This window comes from Micropterus dolomieu, linkage group LG10 (genome assembly GCF_021292245.1).
Source record: "Micropterus dolomieu isolate WLL.071019.BEF.003 ecotype Adirondacks linkage group LG10, ASM2129224v1, whole genome shotgun sequence".
In the NCBI taxonomy this organism is placed as follows: Eukaryota; Metazoa; Chordata; class Actinopteri; order Centrarchiformes; family Centrarchidae; genus Micropterus; species Micropterus dolomieu.
The window spans coordinates 10484890-10500507 of record NC_060159.1 but is presented as its reverse complement, the minus strand read 5'-3'; the positions used below and the strand labels follow the sequence as shown (position 1 = coordinate 10500507).

Here is a 15618-nt window from a genome sequence, read left to right as displayed (position 1 = left end):
TGCTGAATTATTTTTATTCACCCTTTTATACAGATCCTCAGTGACACATCCAGACAAATATGAGTATGTTACAAAAATATCATGTCTTTGTTTTTCAGTTAAAATCTCTTCAGTGTAACAAATTGATTAGAGACTTTAAAAACTGATCAAACTCAGACATTCAGGGTACCACACAGCTACTTTAGACTGAAAAATATATGTTTTATATACCACTTCAAAACAATCTCACATGAATAGTTACATCCTGTACATATTGCATCTTTCACATCAGCTGGACTAAATGTTAGCTGTCAGTCACCAAGTTTCAGACATAATCTAGTCAGATAACAGTCAGTGTTCAAGAGGTGGAATTGTTGATTAAGCAGACACACTAAATATCCCTCTATCTTTTCTACTTCCATTTGTCATAAACCACCCATTATCAAAACGCAATACACCAGGGAGATTTTCAAGGTTTTCAGCAGCATTTAACAATTCAAACTAGTGACGTTTATATTTAAACAGGATTCCAAGAAATCACTTTGTCCTTCAACTCTTTTGAGTTTTAGTCAGAATACCTGTGAATGAATACAGGTGTGATACATTCAACATACTGAAGGTTTTAGTGCATCTGTGACTTCCTGCTTGCCAACAGCCTTTTACTGAGTCTTCCTACACACTTCACAATAGTAGTTTGATTTGTTGCTGGTTTTACAACTTTAGAGAGAGTTCAGAAAAGAAGATTATAAATTGTTCTGGCGATTTACTGCTTTGATGGGAACTGACACATTAGCCTTTTTGTAGGGGGGACACTTTGTTTTTTTACTGTAAAGCAATCAAACAAAAAACATTCACTTTCAGGCACAAAATACAGTCAGACAAAATCATACTGATACTGACCACACACATGCAGAAAACAGACAATTCCCACAGAATAACGATGGCCTACCTGTACATTATTAAACTAATATAAGCTGTAACAAATAAATAAGTCATATTAAAGCCCCAACCCTGATTAGTTACAGTATATCAACTATTGGTACACATTAACATTTTTTAAAAAAATCCTCAAATATCAAAATCTGCATGCATCTTAAAAATCAAAATCCAGTTGGGCTCTTCTAAATACTGCAACATTTGTTGGCCTCTGAGTTTAAACTTTTGCCAAACCTTTGATGGGAGCCCTAAGCATTCATTTCTGACCCTACAATAACTATTTATTATTATATTTTCTAAATAACTGAAATTTACAAAACAAGGGTCAGATTAGTGCGGTGCCACATGTAGGGTCACGTTCCACTTCTGGTTCAGGTCTAAGTTACAAGGTTAAAACTTCACATTATTTGGTAAAACACAAACGGACAACCAAAACAGACAAAACATAATGCCGTTTACATTCCTGATTCACACAAACACTTTGCTTTCCGTCCCTAAAGAGCCCTTCAGACCGGTGGGTTTCTGCTGAAAATAGGTCCTGACAATTGCTGTATGGACTAATAATGCTTTGGTTATTATCAGATTAGAGCTGCTGTATGTTTTGTGGTTTGAAAGCAGACACAAGTGAAGTTCTGCACACTTATCAAATGCTACATTGCATCTCTCTTGCTAGATTGGCTCTTCAGAAAATACAGTTCAGGTACAAACAGGTGCTTCATATTATAAGGCAGGAAATATATTTTCCAACATTCCAAAAATAAATAAAACCAAAATCAATTTTTATATATATATATATATATATATATACATATATATATACATACATACACACATACACACACACACACACATACCACTGCACATTTCAAGATATATGTAATAGAAATATATAACAACTTTCAGTGTCCACACTGTATACACTACCTAGTCTGTGGCTCAGTAACAAGTCTCTTGTTAGTGTCTAACAAGAGCTCCTGTTAAAAACTTTCAGGAATCTCGTAGCTTAAATTCTTCTTCTAATATTGTTAAAGGTAACACCATCCCCTTTACATGGTGTTGACATGAAAGTGAAAACAAGTGTCTATATAAAAACACATATTTTCTGACTAAAAATTGGGAATGACAGTAAGGTAGGCAGGGTTAGCAGGTAGGGTGTATGTATATTTTGTCTCTCCGTGCTCTTGTAAAGTGCGCAAGTTGAGAGTGAGACTTGTGTCATCACAGGCTGGAGGGTTGGGCCTGCTGCTGTATCTGTGCATGGTGGCTTGGCTGAGCGGGCTCACAGTCTTTAGGTCCTTCCTCCACCCCCCGAGCGTACATGAGGACCAGGGTGACGGTAGCAAAGGTAGCTGCGTTCACAGGGAAAGCTCGTAGCAGCGTGGAGGTGAGGCCTCGCGTGAACACCATGTAGCCCTCTCTCCTGACACTCTGTCGTACACAGTCAGCGATGCCGCTGTACTGGTTAACTCCGCCCACCCCGTCGGCCTGCAGCCGCGATTTGATCACATCCACAGGATAGGTGGAGAGCCAGGAGGCTATGCCAGCCATGCCCCCGGCAAACAGCAGTTTGGGGATCATGTAGCGGTCGTCTGGCTCACAGCCAAGGCTGCGCGTCAGCACGTCATAGGCCAGGAAATACACTCCGAAGCCAGGTGTCTCACGGATAAGCGTGGTCACCATGCCTCTGTTTATGCCCCGTAGACCCTCCCGATTGTATATGCGTGCCAAACAGTCCAAGGAGTTCTTGTACAGCTTTCTAGAGGACTTCTTCTCTCCAGTACCCTGCATTTGCATGCGGGTTTTAGCCAGCTCCATGGGGCAGCAGATGACACACTGGATGGCACCTGCTGCTGCACCAGCAAGGAACTGGTTCATGGGGGTGTCATGTGCCAGGAGCCGCATGGTGTTTCCCTGAACCCCGAACACTATGGCATTGATAAATGTAAGGCCCATCATGGGGGATCCAATGCCTTTATACAAACCAAATACCTGTGGAGAGGGTCAGAGACATCACATCAGGTGTGTCAACACATCATTATAAAATTAAATCACCAGAATCCAGGCGTTGATTTTTCTACAATATAAACTTTAGGTTAAATTCACTGTCCACTTTAATTTTTTCTTCTAGTTACTAACCTACCTAATAGACTAATTAAACCATTAGTTGATGAGAAAAGTCTTAGTTGACCAAGTTTTCATTGGTCAGTCAGTCAGTCACAGAACCCCCCCCCCAAATCAACCTCAAACTTTGGGAGCTGCTTCTTGTCGTTACGGGCCGGGGTGATAGTGTACAAGAGATTCTTGCTACACAGAACTTTTCTCTTTTAAGACGGATGGCAACTACTGGCGCGTAATGAAGAATTACGACGTACTATTAGACATCAGTGGCACAGCTGCTAACTGTATGGTGTGCCATTAGCTGATTAGCGGTCCTATTATCTGATTCTAGCTTTGGAGCTTTGCCCCGCCAAGAGGAGGAGGAACCAGCACGAACTGCTGCCGGGGAGAGGCGTCAGAATAAGCACCACAACCGGAAGTCAGGAGAGCAGGCAACAGAACCGAGCTGAGCGGCCTCCTAGTGAACACAGCCAAGGATCGAACACAGCCTCCGAGACGGGCAGAGGCAAGTTTGATGACGGGGAAAACAGTCACATGGCGAGGAGAGAGTTAATTTGTAACTAACATTACACATCATATGAATACTCAATCCATGAATATTTGTTCTTGTGAAGTTGAAAGTTATTCATTTTAATGTTCTGAACAACAAAACTTATGTGAAGAAAATGTTTAGTTTCCTTGTCATTGTCGTTAACAGGCAGCTCGCTTTGTGCCCCTTGTAAAATGTATATTTTAAAGGCTCATTATTACGGTTTTGTATTTATCTGTAATGTAGCACAATATTCACAATGTCACTTATAACAATTTTCTAGCCCTCAAACCATTTTCTGATGCCCCCAAAATATACTTTCAAATGATTAAATTAATATCATAAACATGCAATGACCAGTGGCTTGAACTTGACTATTAGTTGCCTAGGAAAATCTTTAGTCGGTGGCAGCTCTACTAGTTTCATAACCTCAAATACTTACTCATCACTGTCCCATTAGGGTCATGTTCACACCGTTCACTCTTCGAGCTCAGAATTTAATAAAGAGCAGTTTGGCAGGGAATCACTGTTTTCAGAACAACCAGCTACAGAGCTTCCACTATCAGAGAAAAGTATGTAAATACAACTCTTGCACGTGCAGGACTGTCACAGCATGGTTCGGCTGTGTTCACATCACAATGAGAAACTTTTTGCAACTTTCCTATCATGACTTCTATTTTATTGTTGTTTCTGTATACGGTATGAGACCAGCCTCCCTCGACCCTTCTTTGAGGGAACTAGCTGGTCAAAAAAAAGCTATAAACACTATCTAGCAAGCTTGCTCGTCCTACAAGCATAATATATGCAGACTTTATAAAGTGTAACCATGTTTGTCCTTCCTGTCACTCCCTAATACTTTTTGCAGTTAAATAGTGCCTGCAGTAAAAGTGAAAAAATGTGAGACACCCTGAGGCTACTTAAATAATGATCCTGGAAAGAGGTGCTACTTCAGTTTGCATCTGCACAAACATGCTAGACTGAATAGGAGGGGGTGACAGGGAGTGTTAATCAGAGGTTTTGAATAACAAATGTGATATAGTTTTGTTTTTATTAAATACAATTCTCAGGGTGAAAATTGTTCTTTTAGCTGCTTGAGAGAAAATATGATGAAGTCTGACCCAATTCAACAAAACTATACTAATCCCCACTCAAAGCGTCCCCCAGTTTGGCCTCACAACTTAACGTGCCACATTCAGTCATAAGACCAAGAGTAACATAACTCTGCCATCAGCTCACTCCGACCTCACTTAAACTATAAACCATTACAGCTACAGCCATGACCAGACTTCGCTGAAGACCTGTCAAATGCAACTATACTATAGGTGTCCTAGTGAGCTGCAGGCTCCCAGCTTTACAGCCCAGAAAGCTAGAGGACACACAGAAACAAAACAAAAAAAGACACTTGTGTTAATCAAGTCCAAAAAGACTGGGAAATAAATCACCTACCGACTCCTGCCGTATGATGGACTGGAAACAGTGATAAGTCCCACGGTACAGAGGCTTATCAACCCTCTGGACCTGGAGTCTCACCTGGAAAAGAAGATGCTTTTCAGTGATCAATTAAACCCTGAATACCAATCCCTTTGACACACAATCCATTATAAGAGAGGAAAGGGAGTAAGAAGTGTTCTGTGTTAGTTGTTTACAGTGCACAGTGATGACGGGGCAACTCAATGAAAAACAGTGAGCACGAAGCACTAAATAAATATGCTGGAAATATACTGAGATTTCTGTTAAACAAGTTCAAGTTTTAAATTTGTTGATGTAAAAAGGTGCATTAAAACAGAGAATTTCCTGTTAAAAATTCTGTAATTATATTGTGCCTTTAAGAAAACTTTTGCTCACCTTCACAGTGTCAAATGGGTGTCCAACCAAGACGCCAGCAGCACCTGGAGACAAAGGAAATGTAAGGAAACAGTAAGTTACAGTGGGAAATAATAAATCTATCATGATTGAATCTGTCTTGATTAAAAGCATTTTATTCTGTAATGAACATGAATGTTTTTGTTCCATACAAATCATTTACACCATGTTTCAAATTCAAATCATTTACACCATGTTTCAAATTCAATCCCACTTTTTAGTTCAATATGACCTACTCATAGACCCTCTAAACTAGAGCCTGACAAATATGGGATTTTTAAGACTGATAAAGATTTTGAAATTAGGATTTTAGGATCAATTATAAATCGTCCGACTTTATCTTTTCTTCTTTTCAGAAACACATAATACAAACGTTTGTAATATCTAGTTATGAGGCCTCACCAAGAAAACATGACATAATGCAGTAATATATATATAGTTATAAACAGTAATTTGAACAAAAGTACAGATGTCAGCTGATTGCTGTTTTGTGGTAGATTTGTGGCACTTGTGTTGCTAACAGGAGTTGTAGAGTGCCCTCTTGTGAACAAACAACACTCATGATGTGATTGGTGACTGACATGATTGAAGGATCCATTTCCTGTCTCTCCGTTGCTTTTTGGTTTGTCATTTTTCGGCTGTTATAAACACCGATAGCTATTTGTCTGCAATTAGCTCATATCTCAACGTCACTTTAATTATCACAAGATGCCCAGCTTCCCCTGTGTTGCGTCTTCTTGCTTATCTCATTCGTACAGAATAAGACTTGTATGTGAGGTTTTTCCAGACATCTATGCAAATATTAACATTGGCTGTGTGTACTAATTCTGCCTTCTCACACAGCAAAAATCTCTTGTTGATCTTCCAGTGTTTGTCTCTGTTCTGTACATGTCGGACTACTAAAGTCATAACCTGGCAGTTACTGTACACATGCCATTTCTGATTATTTTAAGAAATCTGGACCCACTGACACGTCCGGCCTATTTAAACAGTTTTCGGCCCATGTGACTAGTCTTCGAAGGCCAAAACTCTTGGTGATGGCACTGTTGTGAAATTCTATGCTGCCATCTGCTCCAGGGTAACACTGCCCTACTGAGCCAAAGCCAGCTCACTGGGCATCATCACCCTCTAAAACTTTCTTTAGCGCTCCTTTAAAAGTTACATAACCTAGACTCATGCAGCAGCACACGCCCTTGTTCTGATGCTAGTTTGGGCTTCTCACCTGAGTTTGTTGAAATCTGATGATAGTTCCCGGACTGACCACAAACTCCTCTTAATGTTGTTTGGACAGAAAGGAAGGAAGTTCCTAAACAAACAAGCTGCTTCTTACTGCATTATATTTTGCTAAATTTTTTTGTTTGGTTTCCCCTTAATCTAAATAAAGACATTTCCACCATATATTGGAGCAGAAAATGTCTCCACACAAGTGTTTAATGCTCCAATTTTCTGGGGGAGGACCCCCCCTGACACCCCGCTCATATATTTCAGGATTTCCTATTTTTTCAACATAGTATTAAAAATCTCGTCTTGTTCTCTTGCATCACGTCTCGTGACCCAAAGTGTATCATCACACCTCTAATCTAAGTCCTTATGCCTCCACCACTTTTCAACATAAAGTGACACCCGTGTTGTTTTAGCAAATAAATATTCCATATGTCAATTCAAAAATAATGCTGCTTTATTATGCTAATGGTCTCAATAAGAAAGAAAGTAGTGAATACCATAGACCTGAAGTTACTGGCCCACCTGTGTCGCCGCAGTAAACAAACCACAGCAGGCTAATCCCACATAAGCACTTGTCACCTGACCCATTTGTAAAAAGAGCCAATCGGGAGTGAGTCCCAGCTGTAAGCCAGGAAAAGAACACAAGCTGGAGTGTGTTTGACACAATGACAGGCGGTCATTGACCTCAATGCACTGGTATGATACAAGTACAAGAAAAACAACGAGGGTGTTAATGCATAGTTGTCATAACTATTCTCTTCAGTGTGTCACCACCCATCTTCTAATGTCTGAGACTTTACTGGTTTCAAAAACCACTAAGCTAACCTCATTTTGAGGTCATTTTTTAGCTCAGCAACAAACTTCCATCCTACAACAGCAGCAACAAGCTTCCCATGTGACTGCAGAGGGTTCCCTAAATTCTACCACACTGTGGGAGGGTGGGAAACCACAGGATCTCACACGTCAGTCAGTGTAAAGTAAAGAAAGCATGGGATTGGTCTGTGGAGGGGTGTGTACTGATTCATGTCATCTGCATATGGTGTGTGTGGAAACCATAGACTATGGTGGAAACTATAAAAAAGCCAAGCCATCCTAGCTTGAAAGCTCAGGTTGCACTTGTGTAGTGTTTGCAAGTGACACAGGGAGAGAAGCATACGGCTGAAGCACACTTTTTGAGCAAGCAAATTAAAAATGGGTCTTTGAAGGTTATCATTTCTAACCTAACTTTCCGCAGGAAGTTTTTAAGCAAGCACAAAAATACTGTAGATAAAACAACAACTAAAGGAAGTAAACGCTCAAGAACGACGAACTTCACGTTCTCATTTTCTACTTGATCCTACGCCAAACACAGAATATGCCACACGCACAATTTTACTCTTGCTCAAAGCCAAGGTCTGCCACCAGGTCTAATGCAATCAGCAGCATTCAGCGAAATTACAGGCTTGGCTTTAGTGTGCGACCTGCGCTTGAATTTCGAAAATGCACTTGCAACCTTGTGATAGAGTTGCATCACATTAGTATGGGTGGTGCTTAGCAGATTTGTGGTTTGCCACTAGAGCAACATAGGGGCCATCACCACAGTCATATCAAGGTGGCTCTTTGGCAAATGCATTCATCCAACAAATTGCAAGACAAGGTGCAGCTTCAACTGACTTACCTCCGATGCATCCAGCAACGAAATCCATCGCCACTCTGCAACGTCACCTGGCTGAAGGACTAAATGCTAACGTTTAACGTGAAGAGGCTCTCAGCGACTCTCTGAAACGCTGTTTTCCACCAGACAGTCACTGTCCCGAGCTGTTTAATCTACCTAATGCTCTACATTAACTGACACCTTCAGTTAGCGTTAGCTAGCACTGGCTAGCTAGAGTTCCCCTCTAAGACCTTACAATCCACTGATGCGGACAATTATTTGGTTATTTATCTTGTCCCCTATTTATTTTAACAACAGTCTTCTGCTGACCTCCATGAACCTGTATGGCGTTCACAGACAATGCGGGCGCTCTCTCCACTTCTTGTTCTTCTTCTTCTTCTTCTTGTTTCCGGCAGACTAGACGCATCTGTGGCGTATTCGCTCTCTCCTCTGTCTGTATCAAGGAGGTTTATTTTTGAAGCAACGCCAGCGACGCAGGAAGTAACAGCTAAGGGGCGGGAATAACACCGGCTTCGGGTAGAGTTCCTATCCAATCCGAGCAACGATTTAACGCCGACACCCCGCTTCAGTCGTAATCCTCGTCATTCATTGGCTGAATACCGTAGCGTTGAAATGCGTCATTAGTGCCTTGCAGAGCCTTGTGATGTTTTGCTTTTGAGTGACTTAGCTTCAGTTTCACTAACAAAATGTGTGTGGGGTACGTTTATTGACAGCTAGCTGTTGTTATTAAATAGTTCCGATAAAATGGTTTAAAAAATGACGTTTCTTAATTATGTTATATATTCATTTATTTTGTTTTAATATATATTTTTGAATTTTCAATTTAATAATAATAACATAACTTAATTTTAAAATATAAACAAATTAAATAAAACATTACAAAGTGACGTTTCGCCGTGTAAAGTACGATATGAAATAATAAGAATGAATATGTTTGTCATGTGATTTTCATTGTAACGTGATATACACAATAAATGCCTTTAGTCAAATTCGATCCTTTCGGCTGTCTTCGGGTAAAGTCGGGACCAATGCTTTCAGTTGACGCTGCTTGGCTGGTAGTGAGACACGCCCCTGCTACACGTTATGTCACAGCAACACACTCAAGGTTACTGCACACGCTAGAAGAAGAATGGGCATCCATCTGAAAGGTATCTGTTGGTCAGTGACCATCTGACAGGATGCATATCGCTGACTTTGTGTCTGGATCATTTGCAGGTAAAAGCTCCCGCTAGCCCATCCGGTTTTAAATTTAACGTTAGCATGAGTTGGCTGGAGTATTTGCTAAATAAGCTAGCTACTGTATGTTTATGGTGAGTTTACAGAATGATTACAGTACACAAGATTAACAGTTATGTGTGTTTTGTAAAAGCGTTTTTGCTTGTCCTCTCATAAATTGTATATCAGTAGCCTAATACAGATTTAACCTGAAGAATTAAGTGGTAGTAGAAATTACTTAATAAGTTACAGGCTAGCTACAAATGTAGATAAATTAGTAAAAGAGGACAAGGTTGAGTGGTTTCATTGGCAGCTTAGAGGAAAATGTGTTCCCCTCAGTACAATTAAAATGCAGTGGGGGTGTTTGTTTACATGTGACCTTACAATCTGTCTTTTTAGTCTCAACCAGTTAACTCCATCTAATAATTTAATAAGCGTGCGACATGCCATAACAAATTTTAGCAACATATGAAAGAAGTACTACATTTCAGAAAATTGGAAAATAATACCATGAACATGTCAACTTTAAAGCTAATTCAGGGGAACGTATGAATTTGCAGGGATCCAGACCACAGCTACAACTGTCTTAGCCTTGAATTGTCAATAAATTTATTTTCAAATGTGAAACAGATGAGCAACAACTCCTCGTGTTTGCCCTTCATGTCAGCTGCAAATTACTAAAAGGGTTGCAGTCGAAGCCCATAACCTTGAGCATCGCTGGGTTTCTGTTGTGTCCTTGATGCTCTGTTTTCTTTGGAAACAACACAGGGGCATGTGGAGTTGCAGTGGGCTACCCTCTGGACACTGTGAAGGTACAATATGTGTCATGTGTCTGAAACAGTCAACATAGCTCTATAACACTAGGATATCATTTTTACTTTGGTTTTTTTTTTTTATCTTTCTAGGTCCGGATCCAAACCCAGAAACAGTTCACTGGAATATGGCAGTGTGCAGCGGCAACATTTTCAAAAGAAGGGGTAAGTGGAGCCATGAGGCCAGGGGGGGGGTTTAGTACAAAGAAGAGCAGGTGTGTGGTAAATGTGTCACTGCTGGTAAGGTAACAATGTCAATGTTGCAACAACATGTGGACTGCCCATTTTCAACTTTCTTAGGCAAAAAGTATTCAGGGTATCTGCACATTTTCAGTGTAGATTTTGAGTTTGGGTGCCAATGAGTCTACATGAGAATATAAAGATAATTTAATTGCTGTGGAAAAAAAGTGAAGTGACCGATGAGGAGTAGAGTGCTTTGTTTGCGTCTTCTCAGTGGTTTATCATTGGCTTTCTCTCACTTGTGTCATCAGGTACATGGCTTCTTCAAGGGCATGTCCTTACCCATTACCACAATCTCTATGACTTCCTCAGTGGTGTTTGGCACATACAGGAACTGCCTGCAATGCCTGAGCCAGGCGCGGGGAACTGGCTGCGGTCCAAACACCAAACTTGAAGTATTCCTGTCTGGTATGGCGGCGGGTATAGCTCAGGTAACAGATACAAGTTTGCAAACTCTCTTATGACTGTTGAGTCTGTGCCTCAAAACTGTGCATCATTTCACATGCAGTTCAGATTGTAATGGGTAATGCAATGAATAGCTTACATCTATGTGTATATTTGTCATATGGAATTAAACAGCTACTTCACCTAAAACACACAACTCCCAAAGTGTGTGTAGCCTTGCGGGATAGTTTTAGCTTTAGCGTCTCTCCTTATCTGCCTCCAACAGATATCAGTGATGTCCCCAGGTGATATAGTGAAAGTACGTCTGCAATGTCAGACAGAGTCCATGCAAGGAGGGAACAACATGCCCAAACCCAAGTACCATGGTCCAGTTCACTGTCTGCTGAGCATTATCAAAGAGGACGGGTTCATGGGGCTCTACAGAGGAACGCTTCCGCTTATGCTAAGAGACGGGCCATCATTTGCCACATACTTTCTGACTTATGCGACCATCTGTGAGTGGCTGACAGACAACAGCAAGAAAAGACCAGGTGAGTGAAGTCAACTCTGGGTTTTCTTTCAAGAAAAGGCTTCTTTTTTTTGTGTGTGTGTAGCTTGAGCAATTGACATTGAGTCTTGTATGTATTAATTTATCTTTACGCACGTTTTCATATTTTCAGTTACAGCCTGATTCATGTGATGATTTATGCTGTTAAATAAAATCAACAAAGTTACATTCATAGGTATAAAATATCTGATAAACGTGTCACAGCATACCTGACTATTGAATTATTCGAACACAGCTCTTCTTTGTGCCTCACTCAGAAATTTTAAATCCAGTGGAATTTTAAAGTCAGTGGGACCCTTCAATGTCAGCATCTTTTCATTTCCCCCAGATTGGAGTGTTGTGATGCTGGCCGGTGGAGTAGCAGGAATGGCAGGCTGGACTGTAGGAACGCCCATGGACGTGATCAAAGCCCGTCTGCAGATGGATGGAACCCGGGAGAACAAGCGATACAAGGGTTTATATCACTGCATCACTGAGACAATGAAGGTGGAGGGAGTAGGGGTGTTCTTTAAGAGTTTACACATCAACTGCCTGCGTGCATTCCCTGTCAACATGGTGGTGTTTGTTACGTATGAGGTTCTCACCGGTCTCCTCCGAGGTAGACCTGACAGTAATAACCCGCCTCATTGAGGTTTTGAATAGTATTGACTACCTCCAGTTTTAATACCTCATCTGTTATTAATGCTGATGTTTGTTTTTACATACACTAGTGCAGTGCCCATTCAGGGCGTGGCCGTTCTGAACGGGTAAGAGTGGGACAATTGCTTGGCAGCGTTCTTCCGATTGACTTCACACTCCTTCCATAACTTGCACTTCCTGGGGTTCTCTGGAATACACCCACTAAGTTAGAAGTTGATCAGATGAACAGTTCTCAAGATATGTCAAGGACAGGCATGCACACATCCAGACAGATTTCTTCCTATACACTGTAGTTAGATGGTGCTGTTATAGCGCCACCTATTGGTGCCAAATGGCACCAAATCTGACATTGTCATATCTACATGTCCACCAGATGGGGTTGCAATAGCACAAAGCTTTCTGGAGATATTGCCTTTTTTGTATTAATAGTCTTGCCCACAGTATTTAAGCAAACTTTGAGGGCCAGCTACTGTATAAGAAATATTTTTGGAATATGAAAAGAAAGTAACTTTTCCCTACTTGGTCCAGAGATGTTCTGTACCAAATTTGGGGACAATTGCTCAAAATTTGTAGGAGGAGTAGCAAAAAAAGAAAAAGATTTGGACAAAATTCAAGTGGGGATTTATCTGGATACAGATGGGCGTAGCTAATATTGATAGATGTGTCTGGAGCCACAGAATCCAGGGGGGAAAAATGTGTTTCTGAGACTAAAGGGCCGTCCACACCAACAACAATAACTATAACGATGTGAGCATCCGCACTAATGAATGATAACTTTCTGTATACAGTGGCTGCAGTCAGTAGCTTAGGAAAATGGATATTGATGAGCAGTTACTGCTGTACGTTGCACAGAGAAACAAGGAGAAAACCAGAAGGATATGGGTTCACGAAATTCTTCAAAGAAGGGAGGAGTTAGGGGAATCCCACACTGTTAAAAGTGTAGTCGTCTTTTGAAGACAAATTTTACTATTACTTTCACTATTACTTTCTTTTAAGTCAACATTCTATTTATTTATTTATTGATATAACGCTGCTAATTCATATCAAAGTTATCTCATTGCACTTTTCATATAGACTAGGTCTAGACCATACTCTTTGTAATATTATTAACAGAGAACCAACAATTCCCACCATGAGCGAACACTTGGCAAGTGGAAAGGAAAAGGGGGTTAGATCGATGGTATCGCTGTCAAAGAGGACATCAGTAAGAACAAGTTGAACTTCAGAGACCCCATCAGCGTCAAAGAGCACTGGCGGTATGTCTCATTTAAAATGACATTTTGGGAGATTTTGACTGAATGTCAGTGTTTCTATCGTTTTTTAAATCGCTCTGAAAGTGATCACTCGCCAATGTTGCCGTCGTTATAGTTGTTGTGAGGACTCCGACATCCACTTGAGTAAGAACAATCTTTAAAGCAATATATTTATGGTTATTGTTATCATTCTTGGTGGGGATGGCTTTGGTATGGTGTTATAGCGCCACCATCTGATCAAATTGCACCAAATACAACACAGCACTCCCTTGGGTCCTCAGCAAGATACTGTCGAGAAAATCAATGGACGGACATACAGACAGGGATTCCTTCCTGTCGCATTGAAATATTTTTAAGCAGCCTTACATGTTTAATATTCACTTTGGTCGGGTAATGTAATATCCTAATATACTCAGGGGTGATTCGTCAGTAACGGGCACTGCAACCTTCTGGCCATTATGGTCTCCCTGGCAAGCTTATCATGTTTCCTCTTCTTTTGCTCTATGTTCATGACTAGAAAACCGTCTGCAAGACTGGTGTAGTTTTTTACCAGAACAGTAGTTCACCAAGAAATCTCAACAGTTTTGAGACTACTAAAACTTGAGCTATATTTGTCTGTATTCAAGACATTTTAAGGCATTGAATTTACAAATGAGCTGCAGCACACACAATTTAGAGTAAGTATGATACCCGTCCAGGCTGCTTGTATACATATCATAACATCTGTGGCTCATTTCCAGCTCAGTAGCAAAATGGTAAAGCTGGACATTGTATTGATATTTTAAACCTTAATGACATATATGAAAGGATTATTCTGGAAATAGAACTATAATAAGAAACAGTAGCTTCAAGATAATTAGGTTCTGGCTAAATGTTTGTATATCATTGCTGCTGTCATGACCAACGTTGAATTCCTCAAAGCAAAGTGTCTGTAATCACATACATGGAGCACATATATCATATGTGTTTTTATTCCATTTCCTCTCAAACATTTAGAGGATTGCTGTTTCCCAGAATACAAAACACATTTTTAGTACTGCTACTGACGTGTTACCTTTAAAGGCCATAGGTTTGGTTTCAGATTTGGGAAGGTGGAAAATATGTGAATGATATTTCTTAAATTATTTGTATAATAATAATGTCTTCCATAATAAAGGCAGTTTAACAAAATTATTAAATGTTGTGTTAATCTCTGTTTTATAACTGCACGAACACGACTAACCTGACACATGTACTCACTGAAAAAAAGCTAGGTTATAATGTGATGCAAGCAAGCAGCCACTGGAATATTTAGTCACCGAAAATGAATAATTGTATCAAGAGCACTCCCCTATATGACCATTTGTATGAGTATATTATAAATACATGTGGTCACATGAACGCATGAGTCAGGGAGTATGCTAGTGAATACACATGGCAATTTTCTCAGCACTCTCAACTGAGGCCAAAGGGACACAAATGAATGTATATATGAACAGGAAATGTGTACTACTCCACAAGTAGTGGAGCTTAAGATGCTTAAATTTGAATGAATGTGGGTGAGAATCTGAATGAATCTTTCAGTTGCATTAAAGAACTGAGTTGATCAAGATGAAGTGAAAAATGCATATGGCCATATAAACAGGAAATTTTAGCTGCACCTAGTTTATCACAACTCAAAGGGAACTGGCATTTTCACAGTAAAATAATTGCACATAGATAATAAATATATAGCCTACAAGCAACATTTATACCTAAATACACACAAAACAATAAACGTCTTCACAGCAAGGCTCCTAATCCTGTTTCCAGGTAAAGCAGGCACGGTTGAAATGTGTATGACTGTACAGATCATGTTGCTGTGTGCTGTGCACCATCTACTTTTTGAGTAGGACATAATCTTGGTAGTGTCATCCACGACAGTGTTTGCAAACCTATGTAACCAAAGTCATCACATGACGTTTGCAGGCAAAGGTCCTGGTCCTACTTTAATGTTTCTGGAAGAACGTCTGTTTGGGATTTTATCCAGTAGATGGTGCCATTGTTCAATGATTGTTGGAGTTACAAGCCATGTTGCAAAGTATGTTGGAAGGAGTAGTCTACTCAGATCCAAAGTTATCAATAGCACAATGTAAAACATAATAGTTTTGTTGGTATAAGAGAAAGATATGGGTCACTTGCTGACCTATATTAAATTTTTTAAGAATAATAATACCTGATTGAGA

General features: G+C 40.2%; 2 protein-coding genes across 3 annotated transcripts; one reads left to right on the top strand and one right to left on the bottom strand.

Moving 5' to 3' along the window:
- On the bottom strand, window positions 1-8795 carry slc25a29 (solute carrier family 25 member 29). 2 transcript variants are annotated; one of them, XM_046061137.1, is made up of 4 exons: window positions 8613-8795; window positions 5408-5451; window positions 5009-5092; window positions 1-2904 (listed from the first exon to the last, which is right to left on the bottom strand). In XM_046061137.1, exons 1-4 carry the CDS (start codon window positions 8707-8709, stop codon window positions 2134-2136), a joined length of 996 nt encoding a protein of 331 aa, XP_045917093.1. In that variant the 5' UTR covers window positions 8710-8795; the 3' UTR covers window positions 1-2133. The 2 variants fall into 2 exon arrangements, with proteins under 2 accessions (XP_045917093.1, XP_045917094.1); XM_046061138.1 differs by having other exon boundaries at window positions 8307-8740.
- A 312-nt stretch (window positions 8796-9107) lies between these two features.
- Window positions 9108-14587, top strand: slc25a47a (solute carrier family 25 member 47a). The gene is made up of 6 exons (XM_046061418.1): window positions 9108-9518; window positions 10287-10330; window positions 10424-10495; window positions 10822-11001; window positions 11241-11505; window positions 11851-14587. The coding sequence occupies exons 1-6, from the start codon at window positions 9482-9484 to the stop codon at window positions 12150-12152; spliced, it is 900 nt and encodes a 299-aa protein (XP_045917374.1). The 5' UTR covers window positions 9108-9481; the 3' UTR covers window positions 12153-14587.
- The last annotated feature ends 1031 nt before the right edge of the window (window positions 14588-15618 follow it).